Source organism: Diadema antillarum, unplaced genomic scaffold, assembly GCF_040938485.1.
Source record: "Diadema antillarum isolate AM-2024a unplaced genomic scaffold, OU_Dant_1.0 seq00001300_RagTag, whole genome shotgun sequence".
Taxonomy (NCBI): Eukaryota; Metazoa; Echinodermata; class Echinoidea; order Diadematoida; family Diadematidae; genus Diadema; species Diadema antillarum.
The window spans coordinates 326,184-350,905 of record NW_027272078.1 but is presented as its reverse complement, the minus strand read 5'-3'; the positions used below and the strand labels follow the sequence as shown (position 1 = coordinate 350,905).

At 38.2% G+C, this 24,722-nt stretch overlaps 1 protein-coding gene across 1 annotated transcript; it reads left to right on the top strand.

Moving 5' to 3' along the window:
* The first annotated feature begins 284 nt into the window (after positions 1-284).
* On the top strand, positions 285-23,370 carry LOC139708094 (cholinephosphotransferase 1-like). Its single transcript, XM_071620073.1, has 8 exons — positions 285-647; positions 3,263-3,410; positions 4,148-4,289; positions 11,078-11,162; positions 15,926-16,057; positions 17,781-17,939; positions 19,425-19,550; positions 22,472-23,370. The coding sequence occupies exons 1-8, from the start codon at positions 390-392 to the stop codon at positions 22,631-22,633; spliced, it is 1,212 nt and encodes a 403-aa protein (XP_071476174.1). The 5' UTR covers positions 285-389; the 3' UTR covers positions 22,634-23,370.
* The last annotated feature ends 1,352 nt before the right edge of the window (positions 23,371-24,722 follow it).

Here is a 24,722-nt window from a genome sequence, read left to right as displayed (position 1 = left end):
TCAGTTTCATGCAAAGAGCTTTTCTCCCAGACTAGAGAACACTCATCTTTGGTTTCATGATTATCGCAAAAAGAGCTTTTCCCCAGTTTTCTGGTGGAGAGGAGAAAAATCTCTTTGGATTATCGCAATCAAAAATTTTGCGCCCTCTGTTGGCAAAATATCGCACAGAGGGAAAAGGGACGCGTATTATGCATTGCATGCATGTGTACAGCACAGCTACACTGTTCGTGCATGCATATGTGCATAGATTGTGTGCAGTGGCAGCTGTTCGAGTCTTGATCATTTCGAATGCACGGACGCGATCACAGCCTTTAAAAGTAAATATTTCACCTTGTTATCGGGCGATTTCTCAAACATCTTGAGCGACTATACCTGCTTACTACGACACTATGACTCCAGCTCCAATTCTAGACGGTTTGAGGTCCATGGAGGTCCTATCGCAGCAGGAATTGAAGAGGTTGAAAGAGCACAAGTACAGCTCCGAGGGCAAGTCTATCATCGAGCCGGTGATGCAGGTTTTCTGGTGCTGGTTAGTGGAGCAAATTCCCCGAACTCTCGCCCCGAATACGATCACCATTATCGGTTTGGTAGCAAATATAGTATCTACACTTATTCTTGTCTACTACTGTCCATCGGCGACTGAGGAGGTAAATATAAAATGAAAATTTGACCTTGTGAAGGGTTGACCCTGAAAATAGCCATCTCGATCAGCTGCAGCAGCAGCGCAGCGGAGGCTGATGGCGTCGCGTGGGGCACGCCCCCGGCTCATCATCAGGCCTCTCTAGGCTATTAAGCCCTGACATTTGGGCTGGTCCCAGTGCTGTTTGCGTGGAGGAGCATGCGAGCGAGCAGCTCAGCGCTCTCAATGTAAGTTAGGAATCTGAAATGATTGACCAGGAATTCATTTTCTGGACAAGAATATAGAAACAAAATGCCCTTGATACTATTTAGTAGGGTTGGACCTACTACTCATCGACTGCCTAACGTGTTAATGTTTATTTGCTTGATAAGAATATTTAACACTGAAATTCATGTTAAAAACTCGACCTACGTGATTGAGAAAATCCAGCTCTATCAATTGCTGTTGTTCCCTTTTCGATTCGAAGTTTCAGTGCAAAAATATCGCCGACGAACTTGCGTGGCCTCGTTTCAGCTCCCCGCGGTAAATCGCGTTATTAGGATCGACCGCTGTTTTTGCATTGACAATGCACGCAAACCGAGTTGTATTGAACACCGTGTTGTACGAAGCTTTTTAGAAGCCTTTTAGAAACTTCCATAGACATTACATTGTGCTGTCATTACGATTCGGTGAAAATATTCATTCGAAATTTTGTCCTTGATTAAAACCATTAATGAACAGTGAATTATCGCGTTTTCCCACACCATCCTCATCTAGCATTCAAAGCCAATCCATTTTTATGTGCTTTGCACGCAGAGAAGTGCGTACTAAGTGTTCAGTGCGCGAATTATACGTGGTCAGTTTAAAAGAAGGTGGTCGATATGTAGTAGGGCTACCATATTACTAGAATCTACAATGTAATACTAGTGATACATGATCTGCAAATGAATTGGTTCCTCAAGTAACGTTAGTCCCTTGGGCCTTGGCTTTCTGTCCAAAATTATGTTTATTGCTAATTTGGTGAAGCTTGAAGCAGAATCTGTGAGAAAGACAAAGTTCTGTTCTTTTTTGATTGATTAGAAACCTGTGCGCATGCGCTGTTGTTGTTTTGTGTTTAGTGGCATTTTCCATTCTCTTCAGAATATTTACACCAAATTTACACTAGCTGTTAGCAGTGTAGCCTTTTGACAAGGCACTTGTTGCAAGACATTGTGTTGCGCCCGGTTGCTCTCTCTCTGCTGGGTGCATTTCACACGAAACCCATTTGCTCACCACAACACAGCGAAAGGGCCTTGTCCAAAGACTAAAAACATTGCGACTGCTCATGCATATATTCATATCGCCAATGCAATGTGCAGTGTGCCACGAAGAGGTTGTTTTGAAAAATGAAGGAAAGAATGGAAAAATGTCAATGCATGCAAAAGCGCTGCACTACTCATTAGGTTTCTGTGTACACGTAGCCTGCAGTCAAATTTTTACGACATTATGCGATGGTCAAATTATGGGCGACTTGCTTTAAATCTCAAATTCTACCAAACGAAATTGCATCAAAATCACGTACAGGATATGCTAGATAGCTTATTTCCAGTTTACTCATGTGAATTTGCTTTAAATCGGCTGTCGAAAAGCGTCAATATGAACGCTGACCTTCAAGTCATTGCTCAAAACAAGCTCACTCTTCACGGGAGATACTTGTTGTAGTGGCATACCCTGCCTGCCCAATCTAGAGCAGAAGTTAGCCATCTAATACCAGGTATTATGCCACTGGGACTTTAAAAAAGGGAGTGAAAAATCAAGATGCAATGATCATGGCAAGTTGAGAGAAATTGGTTATTGCGATGTGTGTATGTCTGTCTGTCTGTGGTCTTGTGCGATCTACAGTGTAGCTTCAGGACTGTATTTCTCATTTGACTTCCTTCAACTTGCCATTTGAAATCATTGTGTGCATTGATTTTCTGCTTATGGTTACCTGAGAAAGATTTGTTGCATATCATTAGACGGCTGTGTAAACTGTTTCAGATTGTGCAGGCAGCATTCGCAGCAATGGCTCGTGAAGAGCGGTGACATGAAAGTCAACAGCAATAACGACACTTTCCAATAACCAATTTGGTTCAAACTATACAGTTTCAAGTGAGTGAATGAAAATAGGCTATTTAGCATGTTCTGTGATTCTGGTGCAGTTGAGTCTTGTAGAATTGAAGATCTGGATATGAAAGTACATTAGTGTCCAGCATTTTACACCGAGAACTGGCATAGTGGAAAGTGTCCCAAGCAAGAGTTACACTGTTGCACAGTGGATGATACACAGTGTAATTACACCAAGCCACAGTGTCACATGAAAATGTCTGGTTTTACAGTATGTACCTCTTCCCAGTAAATTTTGATGACTCATGTACAATACACATAAAGAAAGATACATGTACCACAAATAGTACAAGTTAGTAATTTACTTGCCATTTTACTTGTCCAGTGAATGGCAATGGTGAATTTTACTTGCCCTGGACAGGCTGCCATACATTGTCTACTTTGGGTTACAGGGATTACAGCATCCCATCTGCACACAGTGAATGAAAAAAAGTTATGCATTTTGAATCTCTTCCACTTTCTAATCCCCCTTCAACCAATTTTTCGCTCCGATACCAGGCGCCAGCATGGAGCTTGATCTTCGCAGCACTGTGTCTCTTCATCTACCAGTCCCTGGATGCCATCGACGGCAAGCAGGCCAGGCGCACCAACTCCAGCACGCAGCTTGGCGAGCTCTTCGACCACGGCTGCGATGCAGTGTCAATAGGTAAAATTCAGCACGTCAGGAATTATATCAGACAAGAGCTCTGTTGCTGTGCTCATATTGGAGGGAAAAGATATTTCTAAAGCAAAACCCTTTTACAGTATAACCAGGTGAATTTGCAGGTCCCAGCTACATGTATTTATATTTCTGTGTTTTTTGAAACCTTGAAACCTGATTCTTAATCTTGGCTAGCTGCTGTACAACAATGATATGCACGCATAATCAGAGATTCTAACTCCACTTCTAAAGAAGTATATTTTTTTTAAAAAGTTAATGAGGCAACTCAAAAAGATACCAACAAGAACATGAAGCAAAAATTTTTGATATTTTCATCGGCATTTTGAAAGATAAACAATTTTAGCAAAAAAATTTAGGCGATACACTGTTGCTGTACCAAACTAAGATGTGCACGTGAATGAGAAAATACTTATTCTTTTTTTTTTCCTTGTTTTTTTACTTTGCCATCTTTTCTGATCACAGCTTACTTTTCTACATACTGCTTTGATCTGTAGAGATCAATTGCAATCAATATCAAATCTGGCGTATCACCTAACTTGTCTTCGTGACAAGTTTCATGTCTCATTGATATTTGTGTAGGGATTACTTGATAAGGAGGCGTGTTTTACTACATGTAAATGTAAAAACCTTGCTATGTTTTGAAATGACTAACTGCATGTGAATGAAACAATGAAAATATTTTGTTTTCCCCGTGTCTTTCGCTCCTTGCCCCGATGGATTAGTCTTTGTCACAGTCTCAGCATCGGTGGCCCTGCAGCTAGGCTTCAACCCCAGGCTTAACTTTGTGCTGGCGGCAATCTCAATGTTTCTCTACTACACAGCACATTGGCAGACCTATGTTTCTGGCACGCTCAAATTTGGAAGGTGAGTAAACATGAATACAGATTAATACACAAGACTTCTTGAAAACTTCCATATAAATCTGGCATGTCTAGATACAATTTTAAGATAATATAAAAATCATCCCTATTCGAAGAGTGATTAGCCCATTGAGAATCGGGTACTGTAGGCTATTTAGCAAGTATACATTTCCCTCATCCTCTTTAAAAATAAAGATGTAAAACTTTTGTTTTCAGAGACGATTTGATGGAAAGCGCCGTGAAACAACTATGTGACAAGAGCACTTTACAAATGTAGTTACTGTTTTGTTCTTTGGAATAAAAGTCTCTGATTTTGAGGGAAGAATTTTAGCTGCCCTGGTTAACAAAAAAATGTACATGTAGTACTGAACTTGAGATCATACACGTACTGTATAAGGTGTTATCTTTGTGAGGATTCAATTTTTTTGAATTTTGTGAAATTCAGTTTGGATCGCAAAATTATCTCCCTACACGAAAACATTGCCATGCGCTAGGGTAATAGTGCATAAAGATATTACAATGGCGTCAGTGTCATCGCAAAAATAACATCTTTGCAAATATATCTTTGAGCTCCTCATTTGAGTAAATATCTGTACGCAAAAATAACAGCTTATAAAATACAGTAACACATGTCAGACATTTAGTGGGCATAGTAACCCAAAAAATGCAGTACATACCTGTACATGCATTATTTAACTCATTGAGGATGAGTCCCGAGTATACTCGGGCAGGTGTTTATGGGAAATTTGTGTCATAGCAAAATCAAACCATCCTCAACGGGTTAAGATACTTTTGTATACAGTGTGTTTTATAACCATTTCCTTGTCTTACAGTCTGTTATATCAAAGCTGTGGAAAAGTTTCTTTGTGCACCTGACTGGGCATTGTATGTGTTAATATGATGCTTCCTGTTTACAAAGACTTGTAACACGCTTGTTGTTGGAAGAGTCGTGCAAGCCACATGATTGTCAAGTGTTCTGAGATGAAAGTTTTCAAACTGTGTGATGTTTTAGCTTGAGAGGCAACAGTTGATAGAAAGTAAAAAGTTCAAAAGAGAATGACCTTTAATATCGTATTTGATGAGATGTATGCGGATCAGTGATAAGTTGAGTGAATGTTAAAGGAATTGTACAGTGTTGGTTGAGACCTAATTTCAAGTTTCTATTATTTTTTGGTGAAATAATGAGAAACCTTTTATGAAATATGAAAGAGCATGTAATTCTATGAGGAATTTAATGTTTATTTGATGGAAATTGGTCTTGAAATGGCTGAGATATCCAAAAAATAGCGATTCTAATAAAGTGTGGAACCCACAATTTATTACGATCGCTTTGTTTTACTTTGTTGTTTGATGTTTCTGTCATTCCACACCCGATTTTTATCAAATAAACATTGAATTCCTCTTAAAATGGTATGCTCTGTACTATGTAAGTGTTTTTTGGTATCTCACAAAAAGTTAAAAGCCCAATGCTCATCTCCACCAATACTGCACCATCCCTTTAAGGTGGGAGGTGTGATGTGTGAGACTAAAATAGGCAAGAAGGATAGAAAACTTACTTCAAAAGAGGACTAGTGAATAGTAAGGATGAGAAAGATGCAGAAGAATGATCTAGATCCAATTGTGTACAGCTTTATCAGTGATCAATGTACACACACAGCCACAGAATCTCAATGAACGTACACTTCTGTGCACATAATAGGGAGCTTTAGATTTTAGACGCGCGGACGTTCAAAGGAAAAAAAAACATTCTAAGGAAAAAAAAACAGTTCGTAGCGCGCGTAAAGTCAATCTATTTTTAGCTTGCTTCGCCTGAGTTTTTCACTACGCGTACTGGGCTATTTTCATGTCCGCACAGTTTGCAACGTACAGAGCCTCCTCATGCACTGATCATATGGGGGCGTGATTTTATTTTTCATACGTTGCGTCCCAGCGTAATCTAAAGCTACAATGTACTTTTCCACACGACGCAGGGAGAGGAGAACGTCCAGCGCAAGCGTCGGCTCAAACGTCCGCGCGTCAAAATCTAAAGCTCCCTATTATTCATTGACCAGACAGTACACAACAGGGTTTTCTAATGTACAGTGCAGAGGGCAGTAAATGAATCAGGCCATCCCTGAAACCCTATGCTATTGCATCATCTATGCCAAATCTGAGTATGTATATATAGTGCACAATAAAACAGTACTTATTCTCTAGTAGTATACACAGAAATACTGCTACCAAGTTTGCTGGGCAAGTTCAGGTGGCATGAGAGGTTATGCTGTGGACAGGTGGCCGCTACTATATGTGCAAAGTCTTCAACATAATATCTTCTCGTTTGAAATGTATAATAGATAGAGGAGTTGGCAATGGGTGTATGAAACACAGGTTGCCCCTTCTACGGTAACAGGCAGTTCCAAAGACCAGCTTAATTACATCCCCCCCCCCCCCCCCCCCCCCCCGAAGACTCAAGGCAATGATTTAGGCTAGTTCAGAGTTACTTTGTGTGTGTGAGGAAATACATGTAGAGGCCACCTGGAGAAAAAAAAAACACACAGAGTTGCCATGAGCAATGTCATGGATATCATGTCAGTGATATATTGCAGTGAAAGAATATTTCTAATTGATATCAAGGGAGCTTGCTATAATATAGATTAAAGCAAGTTGGATTTATAAGTGGATGATATCTTGCTTTACAACTACAGTATTTCATATCAATTTTAACCGCAAACCGTCAAAGCCAGCAACATACCAACAACATGTTACAGTTCAAAGCATAGACAGTCATATGTACATTTGTAAGAAAGGACAATGGCACGGAACTGAGAACATGATATAACAAAGTGAAAACAAACCAACAAAATGTCTACTACTTCCAGTGCTGACTAATAACCATCTATCAATCTGACCACAGTCCATGACATTTCAGTTGTTTTATCTTTTCTTTTCTTGTCTGAGTTCCACCAAATGTGGGATCATGATTGTGCGTCACTGTGACATTTTGATATCTTAACTTTAAAGACACATATCTCAAATAGTAAAATGAAATGTTTCACTTATTGTCCAGGTAATGGCTTGAGAAACTTGACAAAAATAGTGATGAATTTATAGTTATTTTGTAATTCTCAAAGCTGTAAGATACAAGTATAGTGAAGAAGTTTTATACATCCTTTCTTCAATTGCTTCCTACCTGCAAAACTTGCCTGAAGTAAACAAATTATTTTTAGGATAGTAACAAAAATTAAACAGAATTTAAAAGTTTTAAAGAATTGTTGACAACAATACATTTATTTGATGAAAATCAGTTTTGAAATTGACAAGATATCTGTAAACAAATGAAACCAAAGAGACCGTAATAAAAAGTGGGTCTCATCTTTTATTAGAGTTGCTTTGTTATGGCTGTCTCAAACCAATTTTCATCAAATGAACTTTGAATTCCTCCAGGAGAGAATTATTGTCAACTCTTTCATATTTCATTTGAGGTTTCTTATCATCTTCAAAAAAACAAACAAAAAAAGTTGGAAACTTGAAGCCCAATCTCGACCAAAACTATACCTTCCCTTTAATATAGATCTGTTTGTTCTGCAAAATCAGTGATTCAGATTTGTGTTTTTTAATCCACTTATTCTGAATATCTACACTGTCTTCATACAAGTACCCTCACCCCAACACAAACACCAAAATATGGCAACTGTGGGTTAGATTTTATTCTTCAACAAATGACCATAAAGCAAAGTGGAATCCTTGTTCAAGGTTGCATCCCTTCAGTTGAGGTTTGGAAACAAAGAAAGCAGTCTCACCCACAGTAAAATGTCTTTGTGATCAAAATCAATGATATTTTGTATAGCCACGCAAGCTGTGATAAAGGGCAGATACTGTTGTAATAGGCTATAAATGTATTTTTGCCACTTGTCAGAAGACAAAACAAACACAAAGGAATTCTCACATCACAGGGTTGCTGAAATATGGAATGGATATTAGGCAGATTTTGGACAGATACAATGTACATACTATGTACGTTATCAATGAAGAGCAAGAAAGACATATGTGCAGTATGTATAGCAGAGATGCCAAGTTCAAAAAACTTTTGTGAGTGAGATTTTTATGACTCGGCGTCTCGGCGCTCGCGCGCATGCGCACACGAACGAGGAGGGTGTCCCCCTCCCATGGTAGGGAGCTTTTTCAAATTATTAGCTCTTAATGATGCGATCTGGTGCATACTTAAGTGACTATTTTTTACTAATTTTGAAAGGCAAAAGGGAAATATACCTTCAATTGCAACTATCACTTTAATCCTTTGAGCAATGCTCCTTATTTTTGGCCCAAATTGCAGACTTCACCAGATGCGTGAGATCGTGAGACAGACCCTAAATGCTTGAGTCTCACGCAGAATGCGTGAGACTTGGTAGCTCTGTAATGAGTCAGGACAAATATCCTTGGCTTGCAGAACAGAGCACTTTTATGAACACTGTTAAACTAACATTGAATTGTTCTAAAGTATCATTTTGGTATGATGCAGGAGTTACTGTATACGCCATATATATATATTTCACGAGTCTAAATATTCACGAATCGGGAATTCCCAACGATTTTTCACGAGTGATTAAATTCGCAGTTGTGGAGTCCTGTACTGAACGAAGAAGTGTACATGCGTAAGTCACATTCACATCGGGATCAGAGTCAATATTTTCGCGTGTCTTTAATTTCGCAAATAGCACCTGACTGGCGAAATTCGTGAAAAAAAAAAAAAAACACCTCGCGAAATATTTGACGTATGTACAGTACTCAGAAACAGATTGGAATTCTGCTTCTCTTGCTCACGATGATTGATAAATTGTGCATTGTAGACAGCTGACAGTTGGTGGATTAGTTAACCCTTTCTATGCCAGTAGGTCAAATGTGCACAAATCCCACACACAAATCCATGGACAGAAAATAAATGTAGCACTCAAGAATTAACATTTAAAAAAGACAAAAACATGCATGATACACCTGCACATATGAATGCATATTTTTGTTGGGAGCTGTATCATTTTAACAAGATTTTTTCCACTTGTATTTCATAAGCATGACACCAGAATAAAGGCTATCATTGTACTTTTTTTTTGCTATACCCTACACAAACACCTGTACACTCAGACACAGACACACAGAGTGTGTACAGGTCTATGAATTGTTAATACAAGTGTTGACATATGTAATATCACTTGGTCAAAAATTGCTATTTGTGTTGATATTAATAAATAGGTTTATTTTAATGTGGTTCAAATTGATGTCAGTATAAAGGGGTCATATTTTCAGACAGTGGTGCATACGGTGGCGTGAGTAAAATTGACAAAAGGCTGACCTTCCTGGGACATATCCATTTCTGCTTGTCTTTCAAGGAAGTGGAGCGGTTTGCCGCATAATTTTCTCTATGCCATACCTCCATACAATGGATCACTATTTTGTTTGTGTAGATGCCAACTTTGTGCAGGCCTGTCATTCAACACCATCATGCTTGTAGTAAGAGCATAAACTGGTCAAGGATAAACAATAAAGGGCTGCAAGTTGTGTGAGTTTCAAAGGTCCAGAGTGCTGTGATACTTCTCAAGTGTCAAGCAAAGACAAACAAAACACACCAAAACTATCAAAGATATTTCTATCACTTGGCTAAATGAACTGATCTCTGTACAAGGAACATCATAGTTGTTTTGAAAATAAAGAATCTTGAGGAAGAAATTAAAAAGAAGAAGAAAAAGAAGCTAGCAACATCTTTTATTATGATGGAGATGAAATGAAGTTTTGTAAATTGAAACATTAATTAAAAATTGGTGTACATTGTAAGTTTTGTGTGGTACTCGTAGGCCAATATCATGGTCCAGTAGTCATACAATATGAAAATTATTCTGCTGCTTAACTGTATGGACATTCAGACAAGAGAATATACAGTACATTTTAAGAAGCAAATGCTCATACATAGTAGTACTTGCCGAAAAGTGAGTTTTAGTTGCCCGGGGCTAGTGAATTTATAATAACTAGTCTTGTTGAAAATCTCACCCTCAAGTTTCGTTTGTTTTGGTGTTTATTTCTTTCATTCTCATAACACCTTGTCAGCGAGTACAATGTACAAAATGTACCTTCATGTTCATGCAATTATGCATTCATTTTGTTTGTTTGTTTGTTTTTGTTATCTATATTCAAGGGCAGAACTCTGGAAAAAAGTGTTACGTATGACTTCTAACAAGGCCACCCAGAGTAAAATATGATATCAATTGACAGAAAGAATTGATGTCACTTGACCAAAATGACTGAAGCCTTCATAAGAGGCAATGTTAGATTTTAAAAATACAATATCATAAGGATCTGCTGACACTCACACTACTCAGAAGCTCTCTTTTCCTTAAAAATAGTAACTGTAAAACGAGAAATGTTCACACACATTTTAACCCTTTGAGGATGGTCTGATTTTGCTACAACATGCATTTCCCATAGACACCTGCCTGAGTATACTCGGGACTCGTCCTGATTGGGTTAATTTTGTAAATTTTTTGAGAGCCAAGATTCGAGAAATTAAAATGCACAAAAAAGTTCTTGTAATATGCATTGAATGCCAATGACAATTCACAAAAAATAATGTCACGCTGCGAAAAAGGCCATTCGCACCAATTTGCAAAAATTTGTGGTTTTACAGTATTTTGCTTAAAATTCTTTTATCTACTGCCTTGATCTCACATTTGCACCAATGCCTCTATATCATAAGTTATATTTTCATTTTTTAGCCCGACATAAATTTATCTTTCAACAAAATTTTTCTGACTTTCCCTGATACAGAGTGGACGTCACTGAAGGTCAACTTGTATTCTGTACAGTCTACATCATTACTGCAATCCAAGGAGGAGATTTCTGGAAAATGCAGGTAAAATACTGTGTTCCCGTTTTGTGGCTGACCCCTTTTTATTGATAAAATGATATGTAGTTGTCAGGTGTTAAGATATAGAGCTTTTGTTTAAATCCATTTACTGAATATGAAATAATCTACTCACCTCCTAATTTGTACACATCTATTCATTTGTGTATTAATGTATTTTTATAGAGTAGTACCTGTGTAAAGTGTATTTATACTTTCATTTTTATGTATTACATTTGTTGCTAATTCATGTATTTATTCACTTGTTTATTCTTTATTCTTTGTTCTTATTTCAGGCATGAGATTTCTCCGCGGATCCGCGGATTTCCGCGGATTTTGAAATTCTGGTTAGAAAATACACAGTCGGGAAAATTTCCGTGATTTTCCTCTTTTTCTTTTTTTTTTTCTTTTTGCAGCCACCATATCTCGCCGTGTGTGAATGGTGATGAGTGCATTTTGTCAGTGGGCAGCTGTGCGATGTTGCATGTTTCATGCGTGAAATGGATGTGAAACGTGCGTGTCGATCAACTTGTAGCTACTATACTAGTGTAGCTTGCAGTGTGGTGTGATATGATGCACACGTGAGGCTGTAACTGCGTATTACGTGTATCATTACTATCAAGGAGCTTCGGCATGCATGCTGCCGCAGCATTCAGCGCGATGCGTTGACCGAAAGATCGGTCTGTATCTGTCCGTCGGGCGGGGAATGTTCCGCGGAGACTGCGTCTGGCTTCACGGATCTCCTCCGTATACGGAGGACAGCGTTATGGCAAAATATAAAAGAGTCCTCCGGACAGACGGATCTTTCTGTCTACGCGATGCGTAGACCTCCGTAGGGATCCGTGAAGCCAGACGCAGTCTCCGCGGAACATTCCCCGACGGACAGATACAGACCGATCTTTCGGTCAACACGATGCGCTGCTTTTGTATCCCGCTGATTACGTTGGCGTGACCTAACGTTACATTTGTCATCGTGATTTTGTGGACCGGTGAGAATATTTCTTTCTTCAACGAGAAAATGTTTATGGACTTAACCGGGTCTACAAATTTTTGTACCTCCTGTAAGGTATTATAGGCAGTCTAAGTTAGCTGTTGCATGGACGTAGAGACGGTCAACAGTGCTGAGCTGTATGTATGATTTATTTTCAGCTCTCTTACATACCATGGTACATGATTCTCTACTAGACTACATGGACCAAGTACAAGATCAGCAATACTTTGCCTGGTCTGCGCACTGTAAACTGTTAATGGACTGAGGTAAAGACAGCCAACAATGGCAATGCTAAGCTGTGATTTTTTTTTTGTACCCGTATGAACTGAATCCAGCAAGACGTCACCTGGGTGTACATTACTGTGATTTATTATGGCCTCACATTTGAGTAGGTCCTAGGTATTCAACAGTTAAGCATACTATTCCTTCCTTTAGATTTTGCAAGTGTCATTTATGAGTTCAATTATCACATTGTTTCTCTGTAAAATGTACCTCATAACAATAGTAAATTTCAGTTGTAAAATGCATTAAAATGAGTTTTTTCGTACCTTGAATTTCAAAAAGTCCTCACCGTGGCAGGGGGGACACCCCCCTCCCACACCCTCCCCCCGCTTGGTCGCTACGCTCCATCGCAGCTTGCTCGCTTCGCTCCCTCGCAAACTCTTCTCCTCTTTTTTCAACTTTTCTCTGTCTCATGCCTGTTATTTATCCATTTATTTTGCAATCATTCATGTATGTAATAACTAATTGATTAATTTACAGAGCTGTATTTGACTGACGAGTACACAGAGATATTAGGGTTCTGGGCACACACACTGTGACAGCGTTGAAGTACCTTCACAGCTAGACAGCTGGTGTTGATTGATGAGTGGTGTTCTTATCCCAAAAGCTGCTTGATGTGCTCGTGACTACAGTGTACCTGCATTTTAAAGTGATTTAGTGATTGTTTGCAGCAATGATATGAATGACTCGGGCGGTATCTAATTGGATGGGATGACTAACATGTGTATGGTGACTTGTGGTCTACTGTAAAAGTGGAAATTTTCACGGTGTTGAAATTTTCACGCATTTCGCGCAATGAGAAACTAGCGTGAAAATTGAAGCACGCAAATATTTTTGCTTGCCATATGTTCCCCTACTTACTAGGGTCTTGATTCCGCGAAATTAAAAACACGCGAAACTTTTCTTACCGGGCCAAGCGTGAAAAATTAATCGCGCGAAAATATCCACTTTTACAGTATGCGTGGTGGGAATTCAAAGGCATAATCTACCATTTGCAGATAAAACAAAACTCCAGCATTAGTGCTTCAAAATACTTCTAAAATGTGAGTTAGCGATAGAAACAGTGAATGTAAAAATTTGAACCAGTATAATTGATGTTAAGTATGGTTAAATATACGAAATGTGAACAATAGTTATAATAAGAATGTTTCCCAACTACTAAAGCAGTCTACAGTTACGATTTATTGAGAAAAACACTGATATCTCATTTTAGGCTTTATTGCAAAAATTTTATATCGTAGGATGTTCTGTGACACAACAGACCTACATGTACACTGCACACATGTTAATATGCATTAAGTGTGATATCTTGAAAATTTTTGAAATCACTGCTCCCAAAGGTAAACAGGACCTTTAATGTCTGAAACAAGATTGCATTGTGCTATCTTATTTTAGAATATCAATAAAAATGAAGAACCCAAATTTGTGTAAATTTGGGGACTGTTGGCCTGTGTGGATTCACATTTGAATTTATGAGTCATGATAGATGCTGGTCAAAACAAAATATAAATTTCTGGTCATGTTATTCTATATTGAAAATTATTGCCTTTTTGGGGTTTGATGTACACGTATGCATTGTGAATTTTCTTGACACAAGAGAATGAGATTGAGACGAGAAAGGCATTCATCCCAATAAATTTTGTAAGTGATTATGATGATAGTGAAGGTATAATGATTTTCTTTTTAATAATATATACTTGTAATTTATGATTTTATTAACAACAAGAGAAATGCAATGATAATGATGACAATTTTAACTAAAATGGCTGTTGTGTTACTTACAAACAAATTCCACATGCCTTATTTCAGGTACTTGAGAAATTTGTATTTGAAGTGCATGCAACTACCATTATAAACAAAGGTTTTAGTAGTACTAACTGGCAGTGATTTCACTAGATAGGACACACAATATTACTGCATAACATACATTTTCACTGTATAAAAGATAATTTGTCTTTGCACAGTGCAAGTTACAGGTAGCTGTTCATTCAACTAGGATGATATATGTGACCCGCTACAACAAAATGATCCTAAAGTCGGGAGAGGTCGATTATTTGAAAATTGCATGGTATAATCCCCTAATCTTTCTGCTTTAGATTGATATATAACATATTCTATAAAAATAATCGGCTGCGGAGATATCGATGTTTAAAAGAGAGCATGTCGAGACGTCTGGAAAATCACTGTTTCGAGAAAAGCGCCCTAAAAGTCTTCCTTTCGACGCAATCGCGATCAACACACGCAAGTCAGTTTTCACCTCTGGACAATAGAAGGTAAGCCCTAGCAACCCCCGAAGAGTTCATTCAAGCACATCAGCGTCGGCGGCCTCCTCACCAACCAATCAGTGACCAGGATGTGAGAAGCGGCTGAGCATAGCGCACCCCGCCCGCACGCACCAGTCGACTGGGCAGTGTGCGAGCTTCACGCTTCGGTTAGCAGCAAGCAGCAAACTGACCAATGAGATCACTCCGGTCGTTGTTAGGGGCGGAACCTATCTGTTGCGCTCAATCCAAATTTTCGAACCAGTTTCTGCTTCGTTGAAACGCCAAAAAACATGGCTCAGAAAAACGCTATTTTTTGGTCTTTCCTTTCACCATTTTGCTTCAAAATTTCGACAGATGATAGAAGACATGTAAGACTCCAATAATATATCAAAATCAGAAAATCGTAAGTTTTGACCAATTTTAATGCTCTGACTTCAAACTCGATTTTCACGGCTTCGACCGTGCGCGATTTTAGGACCTTTTTGTTGTAGCGGGTCACATATGGTCCCCTTGTCTGGAAGTGTGCATGGGATTGTGTGTGTGAGTGTATGGGTGTGCATGCATGCATACACTATGTGTCCAAACACAGATGGGAGTAGACTCAAGAGTTTCACAAGGCTCCAGTTACGATCTACAAGAAGAAAAAAAAAAAGTGATCTCTTTAATTCATAAATTTTGGGAAAATGAAATGCCTTCAAAGTCTCATTTGCCATTGAAGGTAACTCATGACTTCACCCTTTAATCTGGTTACCCAACCAGAATATAAATTTTCAAAGCTTTGTATGTCAACCCCTCCAAAAAACAAAACAAAACAAAACACACACACACACACACACACACACACACACACACACACACAAAACACAAGCAAAATTACACTCAAAACCTTCAAGTGACTTTCATATCTCATGAGAAAATATCTTCATAAATGCAAACAGAGACAAACAGACACATACAAAAACCAATAGATACAAATGAAGATAATTTCTTCATAGCATTCATACATATGATTATCCTTCCCTGTCCTTTTTTTCCACAAGTTTGTTAAAAGTTTCTTCATTGTTGTTTTTGCCTCTTTATTGCTCCTGAAGGCTTCTTTATTGTTTATTTTTTCACTTTTAAAGTAGTACGTTTTTGTAAAGTCGCTACATTTTGATTTGTAAATTTCTTCCTGGTCTTCTAAGTTTGTTTTGCTTAAACTTTGTCATCGTTTTGTTGGTTTTGTCCCTTTACAGGTGCCGGTGCTTGATATGGAGCTGAAAGTGGTGACATGCCTTTTTGGGTTATCAATCAGTCTCATGAGTATCTACAACTACGGCCGCATCATATTTGGCGGCGGCAAAGGTCGCAATGGCTCAACAGTTGCAGTAAGCCCCCTCCCTTTCCTAGATGAGAGAATTCCATCTAGGATAATGAATGAAGTTATAAATGAGTATCCTTCTATGAAAAAGAAAATGAATACAAAAACCCAAACAAACGTTTAATGCATTCTTAACCCATATCCGCCGATCTACGGGATTTCCCGTAGAAGCCGCGAACGCTGCAATCACCGAAGTATGGAAAATTCCGTAGTCGAGCTTGCCGCTGAAATGACGTCATTTTTAACGTCATTATTAACGTCATTTTGACGTCATTTTTGCATTTATAATTATGACATTTGTTTACATCTATTTGTGTGATATTTTGGTCACAAATTGATATTATTTCTTCTGAAGTGATATGCATTGATTGGGATGAATGTGGTATCTCATTTCAGAGAAGGTTGTAAAGAACAGTCTCTTTACATCAGTCAATGATATTTTTACATGGAAAATACCCATTTGTCATAAACAGAGCGATTGCATTATATTTTTACTTCTCCAGTTATTCCTATTTAAAAGATCACAATATGCATGTATCATATATCACTGTAAAGCTCTTGCTTTGAATATTTTGAAAATGATATTCAAATCTACATGCAAAGGAAGAAAATATTTACGATTTATGAATAAATATCAAATATATTTATTATTCATATTTTCATAAATCATGTCTGACTTCTGTCAACTGGTTATTTCTTCTGAGTGGTCAAAATGCATGGAACTTTATATCATAATAAAGGCAATTTTATGCTCTTTCTTTTGATACATAATTTGTCAACTTTCCTTTATTTTTTAGTGCCTTTGAAAGAGATGTGAAGTTGAAAATGCTATGAGAGCAAATATTTGTCTGTAGTGGCTCGGTACAAATGGCGTTTACAAAGTATAACGCAGTAGGCGGATATGGGTTAAGAATTTTCTATAAAGCATAAATTTCATCAAAGAGCAAGGTAAAAATAAAGCATCATAGAACAAAGTAGGAGGTGTGGTCTAAATTTTTTTTCGTTAAAAACCAAAATTTGTGGCCTCACAAACAAGAGCATGTGGTGCACATGACTCATGTGATTGCAAACTTGTATACACTGTGTTGTAGTGTAAACATATGGTGTAATCTCTTGTCATCAAGATATCAATACACAGTATAGCTCTCTTCTTTTTCTCCACTTTTATTGTCACTGTTACCACAGCGACTGTTCAAGAAAGCTTTCTCAAAATAGGCATAGTCATGTTCCTGAAATATGTGCTCCTAGGTGAAGTTGACATAAAAAAAGAGTGAAAAATAATGAATACAAGATGAGTAAGACCATTAGGAGCTTGATAGGTAGAAGTGATTTAGCATTGGGTTAGAGTTATGCAACATGATGTCACTTTGACCCCACTGTCATTTAAGGGTCAAAGGTCATCCAAAAATTGCAGTAACTTCTGGACACATGTCTGTATTATGGAATGGACATCTTGTGAAATTTATGGGGGGGAAAAAAATAATCCATTTCCTACGTATGATCCAGTTGGACTGAGGCACATTGCTACAGGTGGGTTCGCTGACTTTGCGCGTAGGTCAAGGTTGGACATGCAAATTGCTGAATGCTTATGAAATTCCTGGCAAATTAAGCAAGGTTGATTAAGGGAGTCAAGCGAGGGAGCTTGGGGGTCGGGAGAGATGCCTGAGAAGAATTGTTTGTCACAGAATCCAAAGATGAACAGGAAACTTGTTTTGTTTTTTCTCTTTCAGGACACCAGCGTCATCGCACCGTTCTTCCACATCGGATCCGTCATCCTCCTCGCCTTTGCCATCTGGCAGAAGTCCAAGACGGGAATCTTTGAGCGGCAACCCTGCATCTACATGATCGTCTTTGGCTTGGTTGCAGCTAAAATCACCATTAAGCTGGTGGTGAGTTTCAGCCAAACTCTTCGTAGCAGCCCGTGTGTGCAGTTACTTGTAGTGCTGGATGTACAATGTACTTGTATCTTTAATAGGAACTGGCTAAAGATGTGCTTTTGGATTGGTTAGGTACAAATGTATGCAGTAGACCATCCAAATCTCTTTTTAGTACCGGCAGTTGCAGCAGCAGTAGCAATAGTAGTAGTGGTAATGCAGGGGAAACTCGGTATAACGAACACTGCTATAACGAGATATCGGTTATTACGAGGAAACTTTCCTGGTCCCAAATTTCCTTCCACACAAATCTATGCAAAATGCTACTCTTTTAGCGAGATCGGCTATAACGAAATAACTGCTATAACGAGATAAATTTTGTGATTTCCAAACAAAGAAAAACATAGCCAATCAAACCTGTTATAGCGAGGTAAAGCAAAATGTCTTCTGGTAAAGCTTTACTTCGCCTGTGCTATCATGTTCCGAGATTGTAAAGCTCGATCGATGCACCAAAAACTGTGTCTTGTACACACATATTTCTTCAGTGCACTCCAGCTAGCACCGCATGTTGTACGTGTATGTGTGTGTGTGTGCGCACTGATACATGCAGAAAATGTGGTGGGACGGGCGTATGCATATACATGACATCATCATGACGTTTAGTAGGTGTAAGACAATCTGATGCTGTGATTGGCTTTCTATGTAGGGAATTCCCCATCTTCACACACGCAGTCATAATGTACATATTTTATACAGAATGTGTCACATACACACACACAGCATTGTGCAGAGACCATATTCAAGCTTTCAAAACACAACACACGCTTGCCATAACCACATACCAATCCACAGACCATCTTGACACAATCGCAAGCTATCCAAATTTACAAATTCAAACATATGCAATTAAGAAACACATTCTTTATATTGGATTTCATTGGCGAAAAACGTCTTCCTACCCATAAAGGTGAGTAATTCCCTCACACACATTACCAAGTTATCAGTATTGATTGAAAGATGATGGGTAGTCCCACATGTGCAAATTAATGTCTTTATGTTATGCTTTCTTTTATGCCTACTGATATAACGAGATATCAGCTATAACGAGGAAAACGACTCGGTCCCGACCATCTCGTTATATCGAGTTTCCACTGTATTAGTTATAGTAGTAACAGTGATAGAAGCTGTACTAGAAGTAGTACGAAGTGTAATAGCAGAAATAGTGGCTCTAGTGGTAGTAGTGATATATTGAACAAATGCTGATAATGATGATGTTGACTATGAATGCAGTAATATTGATGATTAGTATTGATTATTACTATCATCATAATCACCATATTCTCAATGAAGCAAAAACTATGTTAAGACATTTCAAAATGTACAATTTAGAAACCTTGTTATAATTTCATCATGTCAAGTAACATGTTTAAAAACTGAGAATTTGGTAGAACAAATCTTTTTTTCAAAATCCATGTTCCTTCTGTGTTGTTATTTTCCCAGATTGCACACATGACAAAAAGTGGGATGAACTTCTTAGACACTGCCTTCATCGCCCCAGGTCTTCTTTTCATCAACCAATACTTGGACACCTTCGTGTCAGAAGACCGAGTGCTCTGGCTTGCCCTGGTGAGTTTACAATGATCAATCCCCTTCTTGTACACTCTTATATCCTCCTCCTCCTTCAAATCCAAATCCAAATCCATATCGTGATTCCGACATGTATTTGATACCACGTATTCTTCTTGTTGTGTTTTTTATGCCTCCGCCACGAAGTGGTGCCGGAGGCATTATGTTTTCGGGTTGTCCGTCCGTCCGTACGTCCGTCCGCTTTCGTTTATGCGATAACTTGAGTGATATTGACTGGAATTTTACCAAACTTGGTCCAAGTATAAAGTATGATGAGGCAATTACTTGATTAGATTTTGGGTGAAATCTGCCAAAGGCCAAAGGTCAAGGTCAAATCATGAAATTGTATCCGTTTACATGATAATTCAAAACTGGATAGATCAAATTTCACCAAACTTGGTCCAAGGACGATGTATGATGGGGCAATTAGTTGAGTAGATTTTAGTGACATTGGCAAGAGGTCAAAGGTCAAAAGGTCAAGGTCAAATGCTAAAAATGTTGCTATTTCCCCCATATCTATGCAATGCCCGAAGGTATTTTCTTGAAACTTAGTGTAGACATTTACTACTGCGTAAAGATTCTCCAGAGAGAGTTTCATGTCATAAGGTCAAAGGTCAAAAGGTCAAAGGTTAGGTGAAAATGTTGCAATATCACTTTTCTCGCAAATGGTTCAATGTATCTCCATGGAACTTGGTACATACGCATGTACTGACTGGCAGGGGTTATCTAGGGAATTTAGGGGTCATGGGTCAATAGTCAGGGGGTCAAAGGTCAAGGTCAACTCCTCAAAATTTTACTATTTTCCTCATATATTAGTATATGCAGTGCTTGCATTGTTAGTTTTAAAACTTAAAGGACAAGTTCACCTTCATGGACATGTGGGTTGAGTGAATGCAGCAATATTAGTAGAACACATCAGTGAGAGTTTGAGCAAAATCGGACAATCCATAAAAAAGTTATGAATTTCTGAAGTTTCTGCTCAGTCATGGCCGGATGAAAAGACTACTATAGCTTGTGATGTCACATGAGTACAACGATATAAAGAAAAAATAAAGAAAATTCAACATTTTTCCATTTTTCTCGCATAACAAAAGAACACTTGACTTCTCTCTTTCAGAAGGCAGGGGGATATCATTACCCTTATAACATACGTCAGTAGTAAGTCGAAGAAATGTGTACTTTATTCAAAAAGTAAAGTTTTGTGAAATTCTCTTTTTATTTTCCTTATATAGTTGTACGCATGTGACATCATACACTGTAGTAGTCTTTTCTTCTAGCAGTGACTGGGCAGATACTTAAAATATTCGTAACTTTTGAACGGATTGTCCAATTTTCCTCAAACTTTCACTGATGTGTTCTACTAATATTGCTGCATTCTCTCAATCCTTACGTATATGAAGATGGACTTGTCCTTTAATATATACATGCATTACCTAATGGAGATTCTCTGGGAAATTTCCAGCCAGAAGGTCAAAGGTCAAAGGGTGAGGGTCAAAGGCCAGGTTTTAATGCCCCCCCCCCCCCCCCTCAAAAAAAAAAAAAAAAAATATATATATATATATATATACATTTGTATGTATATACATATTTTGTACAGTAATTACACTCTTTCTTCATACCTTGGAAATTACTCAATGCATAAATTTATAAAAGGGTCAGTCAGAAGTCAAGTAAAAATTCTCAATTCCCCAAATATGTGTACCTGCGCTCTTAGACAATTATAGCAAACCCAGTTCAAGGAAAGTGAACATTCAAGATATTTCTGACAAACCTGTCATTTCAATATTTTGCCAGTTATGTGAAACTGTCATCACACATTGTGAAGACTTTGTACTATACACCAATTGGGATAATCATGCATTATGGCGGAGGCATCAGTCGCCATTGCGACATTTCTAGTTTTTATTGCAACCTTTGTAAACCCAATGATGAAAGTGGAAATTACTGAAATGAAATGACATGAAATCCAAATTCAAATCCAAATCCAAAACCAGATACATACCTAAATCCAAATCCAAATCATGATTCCAACACGTTATTGATACCAGGTATTCTTGTTGTTTGTTTGTTTTTATTGCAACCTTTGTAAACTCAATGATGAAAGTGGAAATTACTGAAATGAAATGACATGAAATCCAAATCCAAGTCCAAATCCAAAACTAATATCAGATATGTACCCAAATCCAAATCATGAGTCTAACACTTACCGTATGTGATACCATGTATTCTTGTTTTTTGTTTATTTTTAATGCAACCTTTGTAAACCCAAATCCAAATCCAAATTCTAATCAAAATCCAAAGCTTTGACATCCATGTGCAGTAGAATTAGTTCACTTCTGATGTGATTGCAATCAAGAAATTTAATGTTACATATTGTTTATTTCCATTGTAGCAGTTAAAGGGATCGTATAGTTTTGGTTGAGACCTAATTTCAGGTTTCTAACATTTTTTGGTGAGATAATCAGAAACCTCTTGTGAAATATGAAAGAGCATGTAATTCTATAAGGAATTCAACATTTATTTGATGAAAATTGGTTTTGAAATGGCTGAGATATCAATAAAGAGCAATTCTCCTAAAGTGTGGGACCCACACTTTATCACGATTGCTTTGTTTTACTTTGTTTTTGGATGTTTCAGTCATTCCAAACCCGATTTTCATCAAATAAACTTTGAATTCCTCTTAAAATGGTATGCTCTGTACTATATAATAAGTGTTTTCTTGGTATCTCGCAAAAAGTTAAAAGCCCAATTCTCATCTCCACCAATACTGTACTATCCCTTTAAGTTATTTCAGGAAGGTGTGATTCCGTGTGAGCTTGTAGGAACAATCAAACAATGTTCCATTTGTCTGGATTTGGGGAAAAATGTTTTAATTAGAAATATGTCCCTGTTTCTTTTTTTCTCTCTATCTTAATTTTTAGGCGTGGAGCGTCTTTGACCTGTCCCGCTTCTGCATCGCCCTCTGTAGGCAAATCTCCCAGCATCTAGGAATCTACACATTCGACATCACGAGCAAGCCCGCCCCCTTGGATCAACGCGTCGGGGTCACGACACGTCGCCAGGCAAAGCTCGCCACACGATAAACGGACCGCGGTGTGGCAATTCGCAGTATTAAGAAAGCAATTCCAGACGCACATGCCAGTTCGTAGGGACGATCTCTTCTCGGGTTGTTTTTAACCTCCCCCTCTTTCCTCATTTCGTTTGTTTTTTGCTTTCTGTTCTTTTTAATGCTTGTTCTTCAGTGTAGCTGTGTGTGTGATGTAACCTGTTAAAATGCGCATGACATTGTGAGTCCCATGTACTCAAGTTTGTGTTGTTTACGGTCATTGTGATTTTGTTACTTGGGGTAGGGTACTTGCAAAAAATGTTCACAGGTTGTAGTATATCTTCTGACAGATTGTTGTTCTTGCTTATTTCCAGGGCCCGCAAGATGTACATCAAAGATAGAAAAGAGTGTAGAAAATGGCAGAACTTATTTAGTGTACTGAGCAACTAATATTTCCTCAAAGCGAGTAAAATGCACATGATATTTTTGAGAAAAATTCCTCTATAGATATACATGTTCAACCTTGTTCTATTCACATAAGGTATATGTGCAAGTCAGTGCTTCCTTGTGATATAATATATTGTACTGAAAATAGATAAGTGAGTTAAAATAAATGAAATAAATAAGTATGAACTATCAGGAAGTAACCAATTTCTCCTCCCTTTTCAGCATTGTTTATTTCATATAATGCATGCAAAAAGAGTTGGTGATTTATCAAACCTGATTTCAGAAAATGTTGCCAGTTTTTGTCATTCAATCCTCAATAAAAGTAGGTCTTGATAAAAGAACGCCCTAACATCATATTGATAAAATCTGATGTACCATAATACTTTTCTAGAAAAATCCAATAGCAATGCCTTTAGTCACTAATTTGGTTTCATTCTGTATGTCTGTTAATTGCACACTGTCTCCCATGAAATCGCTGCAGAAACTGTTTTTGTCTTTGTTGCATATGTTTTGTCCCTAAAATCAGTCATAAAGTTAGAATGTAGCCATCGAAGCATACTTCAGCAGAGAGTGTCGTGCACAGCTTTTTGTTCAGTCCCACACCGTCTGTTTTGTGTCAGTGTTCATGTGTATCTGCTTGACAATCTGTTGAGGGAATTGTGGAGACTGGTCTTTGAAATCCATGCTGCATGTTATTCTGTAATGTGACTATTAAGATAGCTTTTATCTGCCTGTATAATGAAAACGTGAATGGATTTTTGTAGAAGGAAGGTCTCGATAACAATGAAGAATATCGCATGTAAGAGTTTTAAAGTTGAAAGGTAGTTGACCCCGACAGAAAAAGGAGAATTCCTTTTTAGAGATGTAGTGTTATAGTTCAGCAGTCAGTGTGTCTTTGTCTGAGACATGTAAGGTAGGTGGTTCAAATCCCCAAAGGATCTTCCAATGACGGCGTTACATGTAAGCTTGTTTCAAGATTGGAAGATATGTTTCAAGATGAGATGTTCCCCATGTAGCCCTTAAACTGATGATGCCTTTCACTGGGTTTCAAACTCAATGATCAAAGAACACTTTCCACTTTGCTACCAGGGAGGGTCAGATGAAAGGTGGAGGTGTTGACAGTGTTGTGTCCTGTACTCGTATACAGTCAAACCTGCCTTAGCGGCCACCTGTCTATAGCGGCCACCTGTCCATAGCGGCCACTGAAAAATCCCCTCGAGAGAAAAGCCTTGTTAAAGACCCTGTGTATAGCAGCCACCTGTCTAACGCGGCCAGCGGCCACAAATTTTGTTTCCCGCGGTAGATTTTAACCTGTCTGTAGCGGCCACAGAGCTGGTAATTCAGCGTGTTTTTCTCATTTGTGGCCGTGCCAGTCATTCATGGGCAACGTTAAGTGATCGCCACTGCTGCATTCATCACTTATTCAGTCATAATAATGCGCTAGTGTTAAGCTTTCTTCACGACTGTACAACATGCTACTGTGCAACAATTTCATGAACACGGGCATTGTTCAATGCATGAAACACATGTTTGCATACGTACGCATGTACATGTACACTAAGTACTTATAGATGTATACAACGATGATACATGTACATATACATGTACATGTCTAGGCAGTTCACACATATAGCTGGATTACCTGTCTGTAGCGGCCACCTGTCTATAATGGCCACTTT